This window comes from Condylostylus longicornis, unplaced genomic scaffold (assembly GCF_029603195.1).
Source record: "Condylostylus longicornis isolate FDR11 unplaced genomic scaffold, ASM2960319v2 ptg000162l, whole genome shotgun sequence".
Taxonomy (NCBI): domain Eukaryota; kingdom Metazoa; phylum Arthropoda; class Insecta; order Diptera; family Dolichopodidae; genus Condylostylus; species Condylostylus longicornis.
The window spans coordinates 953,453-973,166 of record NW_026578130.1 but is presented as its reverse complement, the minus strand read 5'-3'; the positions used below and the strand labels follow the sequence as shown (position 1 = coordinate 973,166).

General features: G+C 27.1%; 2 protein-coding genes across 2 annotated transcripts; both read right to left on the bottom strand.

Moving 5' to 3' along the window:
* Positions 1–273: 273 nt before the first annotated feature.
* Positions 274–7,044, bottom strand: LOC129616100 (acanthoscurrin-1-like). Its single transcript, XM_055531570.1, has 3 exons — positions 6,735–7,044; positions 352–819; positions 274–290 (listed from the first exon to the last, which is right to left on the bottom strand). Exons 1-3 carry the CDS (start codon positions 7,042–7,044, stop codon positions 274–276), a joined length of 795 nt encoding a protein of 264 aa, XP_055387545.1.
* A 2,044-nt stretch (positions 7,045–9,088) lies between these two features.
* LOC129616099 (uncharacterized) lies at positions 9,089–9,465 on the bottom strand. Its single transcript, XM_055531569.1, has one exon. It carries the CDS (start codon positions 9,422–9,424, stop codon positions 9,089–9,091), a length of 336 nt encoding a protein of 111 aa, XP_055387544.1. The 5' UTR covers positions 9,425–9,465.
* Positions 9,466–19,714: the final 10,249 nt, after the last annotated feature.

Genomic DNA, 19,714 nt, shown 5'->3' with positions numbered 1-19,714 from the left:
TCTAATAAACTTTTGGAAAATTGATTGTTTTGAATTATTTTTAATTTTGTAAATTTGATTCATTACGTATAGGTATGCGAAGGTTGTTTCATTCGGTCTACATACTTATATTTGGTTATATGTGTGCTATAGTGCCAAGTCATTTCATCCTAATATTCACTGCCGACGTATTCATTCAAACAAATAATATTTTATAGTTTTAACAATTTATTTTAGCTAAAAGTTTAAATTAATTTTAAAACAAGTTCAACATTAAAGCAGTGTAACAAGATTTTAGCCATAGTATCCACCTGTTAAAATCAAATTTATTTATTAAAAATTATGTGTAAAAAGTAAATACTTTATGCTTACCGTAACTACCACCAAATTTCTTGAAACCGCCACCAAAACCGCCACCGAAACCACGGCCAAAGCCACGACCAAAGCCACCACCTCCGAAACCTCCACCTCCAAAACCACCACCATAGCTACCACCTAATCCTCCTAAACCTACTCCACCCAAACCTATTCCACCAAGTCCTCCTCCTCCAAGTCCACCAAACCCGCCGCCCCCATATCCACCATAGCCGCCCCCGCCAAGGCCCCCAAGTCCACCAAGACCACCAATACCACCAAATCCACCACCACCGAACCCACCTCCACCAAAGCCACCTCCACCGAAGCCGCCACTTCCAAATCCTCCATATCCACCATATTTAGTACGTGCAACTCTTGGTGACAGATTAGAGTGTTTATTCACATCTTCTATATCCACAAGTGTAATTGGTGATTCGGCTTTTTGTACGTCAGCTATTGGATAGCTTATTACATGTGCAACAGCTATTAATAGTATTAATAATAAACTTATGTGATTCATTTTTTCTTGTTCTATCTAAGTACACTTATTTCGTTTCCTTCAAATTTTTTCAATTATTTTAATTGCAATTTTTCAATCATACTGTGAATCAAAATCTAAAGAAGTCTATATTTATATACAACTGAAATTGATTTTACTTATAATGTAAGACATTCAAATTAGATCCTGTCTGCAAATTATGACAATATTTTTCTATTTTTAAAGACTATGTACCAAAATTTGATTAATGAATTCTTTGTAACCGTGGTATATGAACAAAAAATCTTAGGTAACATTCATTATTTTCGACAGGCGCTATGATTCTAGGATAACGACTTGAATTTTTTGTAAATGTTAAATTAACATGACTTGAAATTTTTTAATAAAATTTTATTCTTTTCGACATAAGACTTGCTAAGACATATTTGTTTGTTATTAGAACAGGTTTTGGTAAAATCTTACAGAACAATCAAGAGAATTGGAAACACTGTACAGTTCATTTCTTGACTTTTAGAGTAAGCCAAAATGATTTGCATGTTGTTAAATTTTATAAAAAATTTATATTTTTTTCTAGAACTTAAATACAGAATGCGGCTAGGAGATGTTCTAAAAACTGCATTCATTTTTAAACAGAAAAAATAAAATTACTGTACTGTGTTTTGAAGTTAATTTAATTTTTCTGCTTTAACCTTATTGTAGTTAATATACTCCAGAAATTTGGTTTGGATGTTCTCATAAAACGCAGTCTTCAGAAAATAAGATTTTATCCGATCGCAGATACTTTACTTACCCTGTAAATGGCTTCAGTATCTAGTTTGAACAAAAAATTTTTATTTAGCCCGTAAATGGCTTTATTCTGTAGCTTGAACAAAAAAATTTTTTACATATTTTGTTATTACAGGATTGGAATTAGTTATGTTTATCCTCATATCACGACGTATTCACCACAAATTTGACGACATCTTAAATAAAAAGCAACCCACCTGTAGAAAAATCTTATAAATAAAGATAAGAATCGGCCGCTGAAATGTCTATTGCATGAGTTAAATTCAATAAATTCCTCATCCCTGCCGCACTATACCAGGGTTAATAAAGAATGTATTTACATAATAATTAAAAATAGCTTCTCAAAAGAACGCACAAGTAATGATCAATTTTATGAATAGCTCAATTTACAATATTTTTGATTTGTGGTAACCACAGCTGAATGGCGTAGTTTAACCCCAAAAGGAGGTTCCCCTAAAATTGTACAGTTATTACAATTTATCGTTGTATTTAAAATACTTTTTTTTTGTCATAAAAGCTTTAATATTTCATTTGAAATCAAAGTTCTGCTCTTTGATTCTAATTAAGATTAATAACAGAAATGGAAATATAGAAGTAATAGAAATATTTTACCATTTTAGGTGTGATATCACACTTTTATTTTTGGAACTTGTAAAATATCTGAATTTTTTGTTTTAGTAATATTTAAGGAAACAACATAATTATGTTGATTGTAATTAATTTTTTTATTTTTTATTATTAATAACATAATTTGTATAATGCTGTAATTGAAACTATTTTTTAGAAATTGAAAACGACATGCCAAAAATGGAATTTTACTGTTCTATGATTAAAAAATTAAGTAAATTAATAAACTGTTAATTTAAAATTTTGCGTAAATTTAGTAAAATTAATACTCGTAAGCAGCGCTGCCCATTGCATCATATACATCATATACATATTTTTGCCCGACATCGGGCGCCATTTATACATTAAACATAACACATACCCTTCTAATAACCAAATTAAGAAAAACATTAATTTTTTTTGGAAAGAAAATTTTATTTTAAATTAATTTGAACATACACCTTAACTATTTCTTCTTTAAAATATTTATTTAAAAACTAATTATAGTAAATTTATAAGAAGAATCCGAAAATTTTAATTTTAACCCCAATAGAATATTGGTTTACTATAAACATATTTACTATAAAATGGTTGATAATATCTATTATTATAATTTGTACTATAATAATAAGGATAACCATAATTGTATCCATAATAATTACTGTTATATCCATAATTACTGTATCCATAATTTTTCCAAAGAAATCTTTTTATTCTATGTAAATTTTTTCCATTTTCCAAATTATTTTCAATATTTTTCAATAAAATATTTTTATTTTTATTAATTGATGGTGCTCCCATAACATTATCCAAATAAAATCCAATATATAAGAAAATTAATAATAATGAAAAAATATTTTTTAAATTAATTTTTAACATTTTTATTTAAAAAAACAAAAATTTTCCGACAATTTCCAATAATATTTTTAATGGAAAGTTAATAACTTTTACGATATAACCGAAAAATTTAACTTTAGATTGTGAATTTTAATGAAATATTAAACTAAAAATTATTTTGATTTTAGAATTTATATAACAAATATATTAAGAGCTCTCTAATAGAATGTAATTGGTCAATAATTTCTCTTTGTATTATTGAGCTATCAAGTTCAATGCCACATGCAATTAAAATTAAAAATTGAAAGTGTAATAATAATAAAGGAAACTATTCTATTCAATTATATTTTTATCGTAATTATTATTAATTTTATTTAATGATAATAATTTTCATTTTTATAAATAGTTCCTACATTTATATGTTTTTGCTATGTATAAAAATAGCAGTCACTGAGGATAAAAACTGAGCATCTAATTTTCTAATTTCGTGCAATGTTTTTTTTATTACTAGTTATTCACAGTAGCATTTGAATAAAATTTGAAATTATTACAAAATATTATAATTAAGTTTTGAAAACGAGGTCAAAATTATTGATATGTTTACTCTTTAGACACATTTAAGTACACAATTAACGATGCAGAAATGATTTGCCTTTGTAATGGAAGCATAGTATTATTGTTTACTATAAAAAAAAATTTAAAACAAGACTGGCAACCTTATTGATTAAAATAAGATACACACGTTTTGATAACGTATTAAAATTTTTCGATAATCAGTCCATTTAGTAGTTAAACTGCCAAAATATAATTATAGCGATAATTTCTGAGCTTTGCAAAAAATGTAAACAAACTTGAAAATAGCGAATATTATAGATCTCAACTTAGAAAATTTATTTTTCCAAAATAGTTTGGGAAATTTCAGTTCTTCCCACTTCACAATCAAGAAATAGCTGGAAAATATCGCATATTACCAACTTAAATTTCGAAAATTTTCGAAATCGAAATATATATTCGTATATTCCGAATACCAATTTTCTTACCGAAGGCATGTAATCCTGCTTTAGTGATTTATTCGCGCAGATTTCAGAAATCAGTTGACAGCACGTTATAAGTTATCATTTGGCAAGCCTTGTAGCCATAAAAATTTGAAATTTATATGTTCATGCGCTAAATCTGGTGTTAATATGATAATTAGACAATTTGTACATGTTCACTTAAATTGTTTTTTTCTATTCTTAATTATAGAATTTTTGTTGTTGTTTTTTCTTCATTGAAATTCAATTATTTTTTTTTTTCGTTTTTATTGGCTTTTTCAACTTAGTTTTTTATACCCTGCACTGCGTGAAGGGTATATTAACTTTGGTATGGAGTTTGTAACTACTTGAAGGAGTCATCTGCGGTATGGACATATATATATATTCTTGCTCAGCGTAAAATTCTGCGTCGATTTAGACATGTCCGTCTGTCCGTCCGTCCGTCCGTCCGTCCGTCCGTCCGTCCGTCCGTCCGTTCGCACGATAACTCAAAAACGAATAATGCAATCGACACCAAACTTTCACAAGTTTTTTCTTTTGTGCCAAGGACGAGCCCTATTGTTATTGGACTAATTCGGACAACGGGTTCGGGTAGCTGCCATACAACTCAAAGAGTTTATTTTGAATATTTCAAAAACTAATAAAGCTGTAAATATAAAACTTTGTACACATGTGTCCAATTATATTCTACACATGCTCTAAAAATTATAATGGGATAGCTGCACCGGTTCGGGTGGCTGCCATACAACTCCAACAGCAAATTTTTTATATTCGGCAAAATAATAAAGTCAGATTCATGAAACTTGGCAGTCATGTGTCCAATTATAGGTCAAATATACTTCTGAAGTTTTAGAGGAATTGCTTTACAGGTTCGGGTACCTGCCATACAACTCCAGAAGCTAATTTTAAATATTTGGAAAAATAATAAAGTCAGATTCATGAAACTTGGCAGTTGGATGTCCGATTATAGATCAGATATATTTGTGAAGTTTTAGAGGAATTGCTTGACAGGTTCGGGTACCTGCCATACAACTCCAGAAGCTAATTTTAAATATCTGGAGAAATAATAAAGTCAGATTGATGAAACTTGGCAGTTGTGTGTCCAATTATAGGTCAGACATATTTCTAAAGTTTTAATGGGATTGCTTGACAGGTTCGAGTAGCTCCCATACAAGTCTTAAAGCTTATTCTTAATATTTGGAAAAATAATAAAGTCAGATCCATGAAACTTGGCAGTTGTGTGTCCGATTATAGATCATATATATTTGTGAAGTTTTAGTGGAATTGCTTGACAGGTTCGGGGACTTGCCAAACAACTCCAAAAGCATATTTTAAATATTTGGAAAAATAATAAAGTCAGATTCATGATACTTGGCAGTTGTGTGTCCGATTGTAGATCAGATATATTTGTGAAGTTTTGATGGAATTGTTTGACAGGTTCAGGTACTTGCCATACAACTCCAAAAGCTAATTTTAAATATTTGGAAAAATTATAAAGTCAGATTTATGAAACTTGGCAGTCGGATGTCCAATTATAGGTCAGACATATCCGTGAAGTTTCTATAGAATGACTTCACAGGTTCGAGTAATTGCTACACAATAACGAAAGGTGCAGGGTATTATTCAATCGGTTTATACCGACTGAAACGTTTTTACTTGTTTTTTTGTAATTTTAAATTAAAATTGTCTGGTTAAAACAGGTTAAAAAAAAAAATACCTATATTCTCATTTCATGCATGCACACACATACCTGAAATACAAATATTTCGGCAGTCGGCACTTTAAAATGCTTTAAATGTGTGCCGTATTATAAAATTATGATGAGTTAATATTGAAGTGCTTTTTTTAATGGTGAATTTTTATTGTAAAATTCTCTAATATGTGACAATTTATGTATGTATGGTGGTTAGGCTACTAGCTCATGTGAACCATCAAATGAGAGCATAAATAGGAAATATTAACAAATTTAATTTACAATTTTTTGTTTATTAAATTTTTTTTTTCGATATAATCTTTAATGCTCTCTATCTCACAAAGGTGAATTTATATAAAAATGAAGGGTAAAATTTTGTTACTGTTTTAAGTGTCCAATTAGTAAGTTGCATCATAATTCTTAAATTTAATTTGTTGCTAAATATGCTTTGGTTGTGGTATTGTAAAAAATTATGAGGAAAAGTTTACCAATTATTACTGCTGGGTTTCGTAATAATTGAGGTCGAAAATTGTTTGATTTCGTTGGGTTGTTTGCTAGATCATTTCTAGAATTATTTCACCACTGATTTGAGAATTAAATTCCACAAGTACGTTAAAATTAAAGCAGATTAGAAAATAAACATGCAATAAGATTCTTGCATTTCCATAAAAATTTTACCATAGTTAAATTTGAAATAAATTGAACTTTCAAATTTCAATAAATTTTTTGTTCAAATTAAAAAAAAAAACACTTAACTTTTATTTTTGTAAAATATTTTTTAATTTGTAATTTTGTTTTTTGTTATTTTCTTATAAAAGTTAGAAAAAAAATATTTTTTTTTTATTTTGGTTTTTTTCTTTGTTGGTTTTCTTTTTTTGTAATAAAACAATACTATTATATACATACAACTGTACTTAATTTAAGCACAAATCAAATTTTTAACCATAATATCCTCCGAATCCACCAAAACCTGGATATCCAAATCCACCAAATCCACCATATCCACCATAGCCAAAACGACGGAATCCACCAAATCCACCGAAACCACCGAAACCACCGTATCCACCATATCCACCATATCCACCAAAGAATTGACGTGTTTTACGTGGTGTATTTTCAACTTGTAAACTATCATCATTTGCACTAATTAATTCTCTTTGATTTGCATCTAATTCTGGTGATTCAGCTGGATATGCAGTAGCTAAAACTGCCAAAAATCCAAAAATTATAGCAAAAATGAATGTTGCACGCATTTTGTATGTTCTTATTTTTTTTTTTTAAATATTAACAAAAACTTTATTTAGATATTTTGAAGATGCTTAAATGAAGCGTTCAAAATCTTTTAATACTTTGAATTCTCGATATAATCTGGCAGGATATTTATATCAAAGATTTTCATTTAGAATTTATTTAATTAAAAAATTTATAAAATCATTAAAAATTCTTGAATTTTCTTGACTTTTGATAATTTTGTGACGTCAATTTTTGATTATTAAGTTAAGAGGGAAATATAAAAAAATTTTAGTCGATCAGACTAAATTATGGTATTTAAAGTAGCACATTTTCTTTTGAAAATTTGGTTCTAGAATTTGAAGCTGTCAGTAGTCTTAATTGTGAAAACAATCTATTGAAATAATTCTCTTGTTACCGTAAAATAGATTTTAAGTTAGAAAATTATTACAGGATAAGATGAGGGCTATTAAACTATTAAAACTAGGCTAATAAACTACTGGGTTCTAAACTAAATTCTGAATTATTAAAATACGGAAAAGAGGTGAAATACGATTAAAGAAATTCTTTCATTTCTATAAATAGTAAAAATTTGAAATATATTATTTAAGTTGCAGTTCAGGAGGAATGAAAAATCCAGTTTGAGAAAACAAGTGATTTGAAGTGTCAATTCAACATCCTGGTATTTGATTGCTTTTTTATAATAGAAGAAATAACTCCTGACCTTTTAGTTCAAATAATAAAGATTGTCTTGATGTGTGCCAAAGTTTTGTAAATAGACCATAGGAGGCGCTGCAGACAGAATAAAACTTACAAGTACATTCCGACCTAAAATTTTTTTTGACAACGTATCAAAAAGCAAGGTATTTGAAAGCAACACATAATTTCATATATTCAAAGAAGCTTTTTATTTTAGGCCTGGAATTACAAAAAAAAAAAAAATTTTTTTTCCAATCAAGAATTTCAAATGATTGGGTTTTTTGTTTTATCTCATTTTGCTTTACTTTTATTCAAAATCTTAAGGAACTTGTTTCTTAATTTTTTATATCTTACCACCAGCTTTTATTTCTAAAATAAGTTATGAGCATAAATAACTAAAAACAAAAGAACAAAATTAATTTAAAAAAAAAAAAACAACTTCTTCAATTTATGTATTCGATTGGTTCAATTAGAATTATAAACATAAATTTAGTTCATCCAATAAATTGACACCAAAATTACGTTATAAATCATGACTATTAAAAAATTTGGATTAAATAATAAAATTTATGGTGTTGACAAAATCATCATAACTTTTGAAACAGAATTCTATTGGAAATTATAATTGAGAAATAAATGAAAGTAAATTATAGAATAATTCTAATTTATTGTAGAACTGAAAGAACTGGTTAACAATAATGAAAATCGTAAATTTTTTCAAATGAAAGGAGTGAATTGATTTTCAAAGCAAATGTGTGGCATCAATTAGGTTTTGTTAATTTTTAATGGTATTATTCCACTTTTCAAGATTTATATTTCATTAGAACGAATTATTATTTTGATGTGACCATCTAGAATTCTCAAACCATGTTCTTTTGCGAGTTATGTTACATAATAATAAATTGCAAGTAATCCACTTCGTTCCAATATGTTGTTAATTAAAATAATGCGGGTCAAATTTAATTAATTTTCTTGGTAAAAATTTTCTATATTAAAATCTCGAAAATGAAGAACTGGTCACCTTATATTTTTTACCTACTATTTTTAATTATTTTTGATTTCAGATAAACACAATTTTAAATTTAAGTTTTACGAATATTTTAAATCCTTAAAATTTTATTGCCAATAAATGTTTTGCTACACAATTTATTATTTCAGTTTTAAAGAACTTGAATTTATTATACCAGTTGAACACATAAACATTATATAACACATATGCACTTTTAAAATAAATGATTTTTATTTGTGTTTGTTTTTTGTTTTTTTTTTTGTATATTTCTATACAATCATCATATTAAATTTATTCAAAATTATCACAATACAGAAACAGAATAGAAATTAATTTTAATTTATAACAACAATTTTTTGTTACCAATATCCACCGAATCTTCGAAAACCAAATCTTCGAAATCCACCATATCCACCCCATCCTCCGTATCCACCATATCCACCATAACCACCACCCCAGCCACCACCCCATCCACCACCATATCCACCGTATCCACCATATCCACCGAAACCACCAAAACCGAATTGACGTATTTTACGATCTGATGAATCATGATCTGTATCATCTGCATTCACTTCATATAACACTTTATAATTATTATCATTTTCATCAGAATCAGCTTCAGAAATTGTATATGCAGTAGTTATCGAAAAAATAATCCCAAATAAAATTACAAATGCAAAAATTAATTTCATTTTTTAATTAAATTTTTTTTTTAATCGTAATTTTTATAGAAATATTAGAATTTTCGGCTTTTGGATTTTAACTGTATGAATTTTATTTTAAATATAAAAAAAAATGATTTTTTAAAATGGTATTTATACTTGAAATTTTATGTGAATTTTAAGTGAAAATTGAAAATTATTTTGTTTTTAGATGAAGGAAAAACCTTAAAAAATGGAAAAAGAAATAATCCAGGCAACTATAAGCTAGAAAAATTGCTTAGTTACGCTCACAAAAATATTTTAATAACGTTAAATAAAAATTTACGGGATTTTACAATTATTTTGTTATGAACGTGAGAGCGATAATGCAAGAGAACGACGTTACTCATCATGTTTAACAGTCTCATCTCACGCTCATGTTTGCCTATTAAATTACTCGATTTGTGGTTTTTATTAAATAAAACAATCGAAACGGCGTCTCCTGCCTCCTTCTTCAAAAAGTGAAAATAAATGTGCTTCTCTTGAAAGAGCAGTATTTAAGAGTAAATAAAAATAAATTTAACAAAATATTCTCAAAAATATATCGTAAATCGTATGATTATTAACATTTGAATCGAGAGTCGATTTCGATATGTTGCCAATATAACACAATAGTTATGCACTTGCTATACATTCTCTAATTATAACGCTTAAATTATATTGTATTAACTGTTATACGTTTTTGTTTAATTAACATAGAGCGTTTTTATATATATATATATATAAAAATAATTATATAATCTCTATATGCATTTTTGCTATTAGGAAAATCAAACAAATTGTTATTTCAATTTCTCTTTCAAGGCTTAAATGAGAATGTAATGCTGAAGAATGTACTCTCTCTCTCTTAGAGTGTGCGTTCTTGCTAAAGTATATTCTCAGACTGCCATTTATTAGTTGATATAGCAGCCTAAAATCGGTAAAATACTGTCACTTGTCAATGTCAAATTAAATCATAAACGAAAATTCAGTATTAGACTACCTTAAGAATATTATTTTGATAGGTAGACTATAATTAAATTAGCACCACGAGTTTAATTCTATTTCAGTTTTTTTTTCCTTTAAATAAAATTTTACGCTTGTAAATTTTCTTTAAAATTATTTTTTAAAGAAAATTATCATAAACAAAAAATACAAGAGGCTGACTAATAATTTGCATGTGTAAAAAAAAATAAAAAAAAAAAATTCCTTGATTTTATTCAAAAATTCTTCCATTATTGTTGATTTATTCTTTTGTCTTCAATTAATTTTCATTTAGCATTAATGGTTTTATTTCTTTGTTACACAAGCGCAAATTCTTACCCATATATACATATAACATATTTATACTATTTTGCAGATATAAGAAATTCAATAGTATTAATAATAAATTATGAGTCCATTAAGCTTTTCTACACGCACGCTACGATTAGAGAAAAAGCTTATGTGCGTAAGTTTAAAAAAAAAATTCCATAAAAATTTTGTTTTTTTTTTTTTCTCTAATTTTATTTGTACAATTTATTTACAAATCACACTGTATACAAGCAAACAAAGAAAGTCTTAAATTTTAACCATAATATCCACCGAATCCACCAAAACCAGGATATCCAAATCCACCGAATCCACCAAATCTTCTAAAACCAAAACGACGGAATCCACCAAATCCACCGAAACCACCGAAACCACCATATCCACCATAACCACCAAAGAATTGACGTGCTTTACGTTCTGTTCCATCATGTTGTGGAGCATCAGCATTCACATCATATAATTCACGTTCATTATTATTTTCGATTGTTTCATCGGCTGGATATGCGACAACTACAACAATAAGAGCCAATAATATTCCAAAAATTATTGTTGAACGCATTTTGAAAAAAATTTTGAAAATTTCAATTTGATTTTACTTCTTTGAATGTTAAATTTATTTTGATATAAATTTGAAAATTGTTCAACATATTTATATACTGAACTTGTTTTGTGAACGATCTAACTTGCAAGATGACTCTATTCGACTGTATTCTATCATTGAGATGAAATGAAATCATGTACTATCACAAAAGTACGCATAGTTTGTTTCTTTTTTTGTTAAAAGTTCAAACAGATAAAATGAAAATATATTGACCCCTTTTAAAAATTTTATAATTGTGTTATAAAAATATTATGGACTCAAAAATTATAAATTAAATTTAATTATTTATTATATACTAGATGTAATCCTGAAAATAATCATTTTACATTCATTCATAAAAACAAAAAAAAAAACAATCAACAAAACAACTTGACCACCAAGAAGGAACCAAAAATGACAGAAGGAGAGAGAAAATCACAATGGTTTAATCATTCAAAAACCGGAAATATAAAAATAAATAAATAAAAGAGTGTTAAAACTGCGACTAATTTAAAATCTAATTTTATTGTCTAATTTATTATATTATAGAATAATAGAAAAAAGGTAAGAATTTAGATCTTTAAAATGATTTTTTTTTTATTTTGATAAGTATTTGAGATAAAAAAGAATAAACAAAGAAATATTAAAATTATGACGTTTAGAATTCATTTTGGAAATACCAAAAATTTCTGCTAAACAATACTATGATTACATATTTTATTTAAGAAATCTTGAAATACAGCAAAAAAAAGAATGTTGCGGTCTAATTTTAAATTCTAATAAGATTTTTTTTTCTTATTTACCTCTGCGGTTTGATTTTGGCTGAAAACAATCTATAAATTGTTCAAAATTTTATCGTCAACAATATAAAAGTGACTTTTCAATAACACAAATGTCATAATTGTCACATTCTCTAATTATGTTTATATTTGAATGACAAATAGTTTGACGTAAACTCGAATGAAATCAAAAATATTTTCAAATTTTGTTTTTTCTTTATTTTGCGTGCCTATGGTTTTTTAATTACTGTGTTTTAAAAAAAAAATCATATGTCAAATTGGAAATTGAACAAATTAATCTGCATAAATTTTTTGTCAAATTTAGTTTACGTTGGTTTCGGAATTTGTGACTTTCATATTCCATTCTTTGTATTTTTCCAGAATCTTCTGTATGTCATAAAAATCTAGCGCGTTGTTGTTATTGTCTGAGATTATTGTACTTATTGAAAATCATCTTTTTATAATCCACATACACACATAGCTGATACGTACGCAGATTTATGCAAGTATTTTCCAGATTTAAAAGCAATTTTTTCTTTGATTTCAGATTTTCGTTCTGAAATTGGTTCATTTTAACTTAAAATTGTTTTAAATCCGCACATCCTTTTTTAATTAAACTAATAGTAATCAACTTTTATTGTACTCTTTATGTGTTCAACGCCATTAATGTTAAACAGTCTCACGCTCATGTAACCCCAAATTCAAAATTGACCTCTTGAAATGAAATTGACCTTTGTTTGAGCATTACATTTTACCAGAACTTTTACCTTTATTACTTGTTAAGGATTTATTTTTTTCTATTTTTTTAACTTATTTTTTTTTATTTTTACCAGAAGATGCTAATTGGTTGTGTCATTAAGAACTTTAATGTTTTTCTAATTGAAAATTATAGTAGATAATTAGAAATTTTAAGAATAAGTTTTTGCTTATCTTTGAATAAAAAATTTGGTCTTTTAACACTTTTAAAGAATTCCAAAATTAAATCTCATTTGAAAAAAATATTTGATGTGGTCATCACATATTCGATCGTTTTTAGATTACACACTTTTGAAGAACTAAAACAGAGTACACCCGCTAGTAGTGCTCAAATGTGGGCTTCACCTTTCGGCAAAGTCCCATAGCCACTCCATGTCCTGAGCGCTGTTGATTTCCCTCTCAATACTTGGTCGACCCTAACATAACCAGGCTTTGAATTCCTGTGTTACTTTATTCGCAATAGTCTCTTCACAGCCTCCTTTTTAAGATGAACATAAAGCGGAGCCATGCTAAGATAACCTTAGAACGTCCAGTTGCGTGAAAGCACGCGTCATAACCTTTCCGGCTACAATATGATAGAAGAGCATGATACAATTGGTGGCAATGATAGTGTAGGACCATTTAAGGTGTAAGACTCCATGTCTCCAGAAGTCCGAGATGCTCTATCGACAACTCCTTTTAGATAAGGTCTCTAGTTCAGTTGCTAATGTAGTATAACTGCCAGATATTTCATCTCCTTGGAAGGCTCAATAATTGTAATTCTCGAGGACACCGAAAGCAGACTTCCGTTATCTAGTAAATGGTACAATAACTGCTTTGTTTAATTGTAAGGCCCTCAGCTTGTATTTATTCGCTCAACTACGATGTCATCACGCTGGCCTCTCACATACCGGCGACTAAATCATAAGCGTAGCCTTTCACATTATTCCGCTATTAAACAGTTCAGACTTATTCAAAATTTAAAATGAAAGTGGTTTACTATGTCATCCGTACTAGGTCATTACTAGAAATCTTAAATTAATTCCTGGCTCAAATTAATAGAAAGTGAGTAGAAACTTTATTCGATCACAATACCCGTCTCATTTTATTCAATGTTTCCAGTAATTATTCAAAGATAACAAATTTAAAATACATACTAGACATTCGAATAGTTATAGAAAATATCTCATGATATTAATATAATTTTTTCCCAATACAAGATGGATAAATTTTTTAAAAATATATAAAAAAAAAAGAACTTTCTTAACAGGTTTTTCTAAACTTTTAAACGACAATTTTAAAAAGAACTTTTTTCATTGAAGCCTTCAAAATGTTATTAATTTTTTTTTTCTTTTAAATAATCTTTTTGCTAATTAAAGATTGATAGAGAAGCGAGCAACATTTTAAAAAAAATGGCGATAACACAAAAAAAAGTAAACATCAATTTTCACCTTGAACTTGAGATGAAATATTGCTTTGTGAGAGAAGGATAGAGGCAGAAAAATAAAAAATAAACAAAAAGCAAAACTATATAAACAATAAAGTTTGTTGGTTATTTTGTCTGACATCATGAAGATGAAAAATTTGGTACATGAATTGAAGCTGAGGTGATAAATTTTTTATTTTAGAATTTCATTTTATGGTACTCGTATAAAATAAATTATTTTTAAACGTTGTCTGAGTGTAAAAAGAAAATGAATTAATTGCATACTTGTAGGGGCTTTTGAATAATATAAAAAATAATTATTGTTAAATAGAAGTGCATTGTAAAATGTTTTATCATTCAAAATATTTGCAAATTAAACTGAAAACTTACCGATGTATAGTAATATTTTCGAGAAATAAACAAAGGTTGCATTTCCATTATTGTTATCGGCTTTGGTTGCATTTTCTTATTAGTTTTTATTATTTTGACATATACAACTCTCAATAGTCATTAAGCGTGCTCAATTACATTATTTTTATTAATTATTTGAATGAATTTTCAATTTATTATTGTATTATTAATTGTTGATAAAAATTCCAAAACAATTTTATTATAATTAATAACTATAGCTATATGCTGTGCATTGGGGCCTAAATGGGTTAAGCAAAATAATTTATTGAATGTACTAATTTGAACCAAATTTTAAAATAAATTGGAAAAAATGGGTTATTTTTAAAATCCTTGTTATTCAAGTATGTAAAATTTGACAATGTATCTGATTTGAAATTAGCCATTTCAGTAATTGGATTGTTTTTGATAAAAAATATCTATATTGTGAATGGGCTTGGTTTTAATTATATGAATTCGTTTAAGATGATTTAAATTAATTTTAAGCTGTGAAGTATTTTGAATATGCTAGTTTTATTGTAAATAAGCTTGAAAGTATTTTAATTGATAATAATGGAGAAATAGTTGAGCACATGAATACTAAATTACAGTGAGATTTTTTAATAATGAAACGATCCTTTTATTATTTCCGTTTTCTGCCAGATGTTCTTCGTAATGATCAAAAAAAGATCGTAATGATTTTCTTCGGCCCGCTAAAAAGTGCAGTTCTCGAGGCTTAATTATTTTGATTGATTTAACCAATTGTTATATCTAGGTACACACTTTCGATTTTCGGTATTGAAACTGCTTTTGATTATACATGAAATTGATGCACTATTTGTACGCGATTAATTTTCGAATAAGCACGTAAAGCTTACCTTAGTACTTTATAAAAAATTAAATATATTCGAAACAACTCTTACGCACAAGCACTGACAAGAATACGAGTACTATACTGTCAAACATAGAAGCGCAAGTGATTTTATACTTCTTTTTAAGTTCTGTAGCATTTGGGTTGGGCCGGGATTTCGAATTTTAGAATTTTTTCCTGTCCTTATGATTTTGTAGGAGTTTTTTATAAGTTTTCGATGATAAAAAAAAATTGTTTTCAAAAAAAAAATTGGGATTTTGAAAAAAACCTAATAAACTTCATATTTGCGTCAATTATTTATTTATGCTAATTTATTGGTATTTTCGATTTTACTAAACTTACCAATTCAAAAAGATATGGTCAAAAAACTAGTTTTATATATCACAAAATTCATTAGTAAATTGTATGATTCAATCCACTAATAAGCTATTTAACCCAGCTTAAAGTAGCTTATGTTACGCATAATTTTATGTTCTCCTTCATTTAGCTATAGTACATTTATATTGGTAACACCTGTAAAGAGCTGGAACTTAAAATATATAATGATCTGGTACTGATTCAAAAAATGACTTAAACTTTAAAAGCTTACCATTAATATAGATAACAGACGTTCGAAACTTGAGGATTGTTTCACACGAATCGGAAGTTGTTCGTAGAGGTAATATTAGACGAAAAAGTGAAGCGAGAGGAACAGAAATATTTAAAGAAGCAGGAATATTTAAATTAATAGGCGGGAGAGTTTCACACATAAACTTAAAAGGTCGCTGTATTTTAGTTATGTTTCACTCCACAATGCCTTTCATATTTGGGATAACGCATTTAATAAAAGTATCATGCTAATTCCCAAATTTTGTTTGGGTATCTCAACAAAACGGCAACACGTGAAGTTCAATTAATAAACAATATTTATTATCAGTAAATTTAACAATAAAAAGTAAAATGACAAATCAAGTACATTCTATGCGTATCAATAGCATCAACCCAAATGTCAATATTATTTTAAATAATGGAATGCATAGTAGCAATACCAGAAGTGCTGGTAATCATCATTGTAGTGTCAGATTTGACAACTAAAACGTAACATATAATAAAGCGTATTCAGTTGATAACGCACTTCCAAACCAAATAATTTTTTAACTAAGAACTAGGTGCCAATAATAAGTTCAGTTTTAATGTCAAGTAATTATAATTAATCACTGTGAATTGTACAAAAAAAATAATTTTTTAAAAAATTGTTTTTTCAAAAATTAATTAATTTTTTGCTCTACTTATATGTGGATTCTTTTTGTTGACTACATAGAAATTATTGAGCACCAGATTTTTTTTTTCCAAATTGCAACTGCTCTTGAATATATGTAATTCAAATAATATGGATTGTTCGTATTTTCTTCTAAGCATGCACCCTCACCGGTGGTAGATGAGTTTTGAAAAAATTTTTTATGACTAGTTTTGGAATTTTGTTATGACTTAAGAAAATTTCATATTTGATGTCATTGCAATTATTATTACTATTATTTTAATATTGATTAATTTTTTAAATTGTATTCAACTGTCAAAACTTTCTGCCCTTTTTTCACGGCTTTATGCAAGAGAAAAGCTTTATAACAGTATAAAATCTCCAGTTAATTATAAAATAATATTAATGACTAATAAAGTAAAATTAGTGTAAGCTCATATCAATTAAAATATTCATGCATTCGGCATTGTTAAATCTGTGATAAAATTAAGAAATTATCATTAAAGCACTACTTAAAATATCAACAAATTTGAAATTAGGATTAACATTGTTGTCCTACATTAATAAACACTACACTTATGTGTGTTTGTATTGTGTCAGAAATGTTTAGCTTGTTAAACAAGATTCAAATTGAAATGACCCTGTTTAATAAAATTCTGTTTACTCATTTGTTTTTTATTTTTACAAAAATTATTTTTGTTAATTAAATTTTGATTAAATTTTAATTAAAATAAAAATATCTTTTTATTACAGAATTACGAAGTTAGAGCGTTTGTCATTTTAAAATGTACAAGAAATAGCAATTAAAATTTTTCAGTAAACAAATCGGAAGTTGTCGTCGCAACCTTACAGTGTTTTACTCTACTGCTTTTTAAGCTAGAGCTTAGATTTATTGTTAATAAAAATAAAATTAATTTAATTTCATTTCAAAATGTTATGGCTTGTTTATTTTAATTTTATCACAATTTTAAATTATTTTTTATATTTAATAATAAATGTAGTAGAATTAATTATTTATATTTTGAGTCACTCAGTTACCAAGATATAGTGAAGAACTAGTGTTAACAAAATCTTCCTTCTCATATAATTATGATGAAATTCTAATATTGAACAACAGGATTTTTGTTTATATTTTTTTTTGAAATATGGTAATGTCATCATTTTATGACATTAATGCGTACTTTAACTTTCCGGACTGGTTGATTTAACGCAAATAAGGTAAAAGTAAATTAGATTAAGATTTTGTTTTTTTTTGTCAAATTTTTAATGACTGGTTTTTACAAATCAATATTATACAAATAGAAGGCAACAATAAAGGTGTGAAAATTTACATTTGAAAATTCCAAACTTATTTGGAAGTTCTTGCCGAAAGTTGATTGACTTATTCGAAATCATATTAAATAACTCATTTTTATTCTTTTGTCTTGTTTTTTTGCAATATGTAAATACTTACTCTGACACTTGAATGGCAATAAAATGGTTTTAGTTCAAAGTTAAAGATTGTCACAAATGACTTATTTTTTATTTTTGAGTATAAAAAGAACTTAAATTTCACATAAATCTTTAGTTTAAGCCAAAATCTCATTAGAAATAATCTTAATTTTCAAAATTTTTAAATATTTTGTAAATTTTTGAAAAATGAAATTAACAGTATTTTCAATTTTACTTGTCACTTTATTTGTATTGACATATACTTATCCTGTGACAGAAAACGATTCATCAACAGTGGAGTCATCTACAATAAAACAAGAAAATTTATTAGCAATTGAAATTGATGGAAAAACAGAAGGCGACAGCAGTAAAGAAAAATCTGAAGATGACAAGACATCACCAAGAAATCGAAGATGGTTATTCGGTGGATTTGGATATCCTGTATTTGGTTATGGTTTTGGTTATCCTGTAACTTTCAGCGTTTATAAAAGTTTTGGTTTTTATGGCAAATAAGTTTTGAATGTACAATCTTATTGTCAAATACCTTCTAAAATTATGTGTTATATAAATTGTATATAAAAATAAATTCTGAAAATTTTAATTGAAAATTTTTGTTTCTTTACTTATATTAAAACGTGCCTATTGAAATATTACTAGTGTTTATATTAAATTGAAATAGAATAAAGAACAAGATTATAAACAAAATGTTAAAATCTTTTTAAAAGTAGCAAATTAATTGTTCAATTTTTTTCGAAACCAAACTGGATTGAAATGTGGAAAGTGGAAAATTTTTCAGGATTAAACATTTAAATTTCAAACGAAAAAATTTTCACGTAGTGAAAAGTGTTGAAGAAAAGTGTTTAAGTGAAATTTTTTAACACTTGCGACGCTTTCATTATTACTTAACGAATAATTTGCATAACAAAACCATAAAGAATTGAAAACTAAATAAGTGCCTTATTAAAAAAAGGTAATGGCTCCATACATCTGCGGCAAAATGAGTGACGTAGACTCTAGAATGAATTCCAAGCCAGAAAGACGAAAAAAAATTTTTACTCGAATTGGAAATAAACCAGGAGTCTAACGCTTTTTAGATAAAACCCGATCTCGCTACAGGTGTATGAAGAAATTCTTTTTATTTTGGAAGAAGGCAGATAATGTTCTCGTAATACAAAAATTTATATGTGTTACTATTGTTTCGTAAATATGAAGGAATTTCAATACGAACGAAAATTTTGATGTTTCAGACCGCCTGTATCATAAATTCTGCTTATCAATGGTCAAAATTCAAGTCAAAATTCTGCGTATTATATCGTCAGTTCTGCTTACAAATTTTTATTATGTTTAAAAGGATAATGATGGTGAATGTTCTGGCACAACAATTATTCCTTTAATACGTAAAATATGAAATAAATTTGTTCGTATAACAGTAATTACCATCCAAGTCACTAAATCGAGTCGAAGGTCAATGAACTTCAAATAATAAAGTCAACAACAATAAATTTTCACGAGAGAGTCAAATTTTTTTATCTTTTGCTTTCATTA

Bases quoted from the DNA above. Each gene is read 5' to 3' on its own strand.
- LOC129616099 (XM_055531569.1), bottom strand. From the start codon at position 9,424: ATGAAATTAATTTTTGCATTTGTAATTTTATTTGGGATTATTTTTTCG.
- LOC129616100 (XM_055531570.1), bottom strand. From the start codon at position 7,044: ATGCGTGCAACATTCATTTTTGCTATAATTTTTGGATTTTTGGCAGTT. The intron at 820-6,734 runs GTTAAAAATTTG...TACTATTAATAG, and splicing joins TGGATTCGGAGGATATTATG to CTGTTGCACATGTAATAAGC.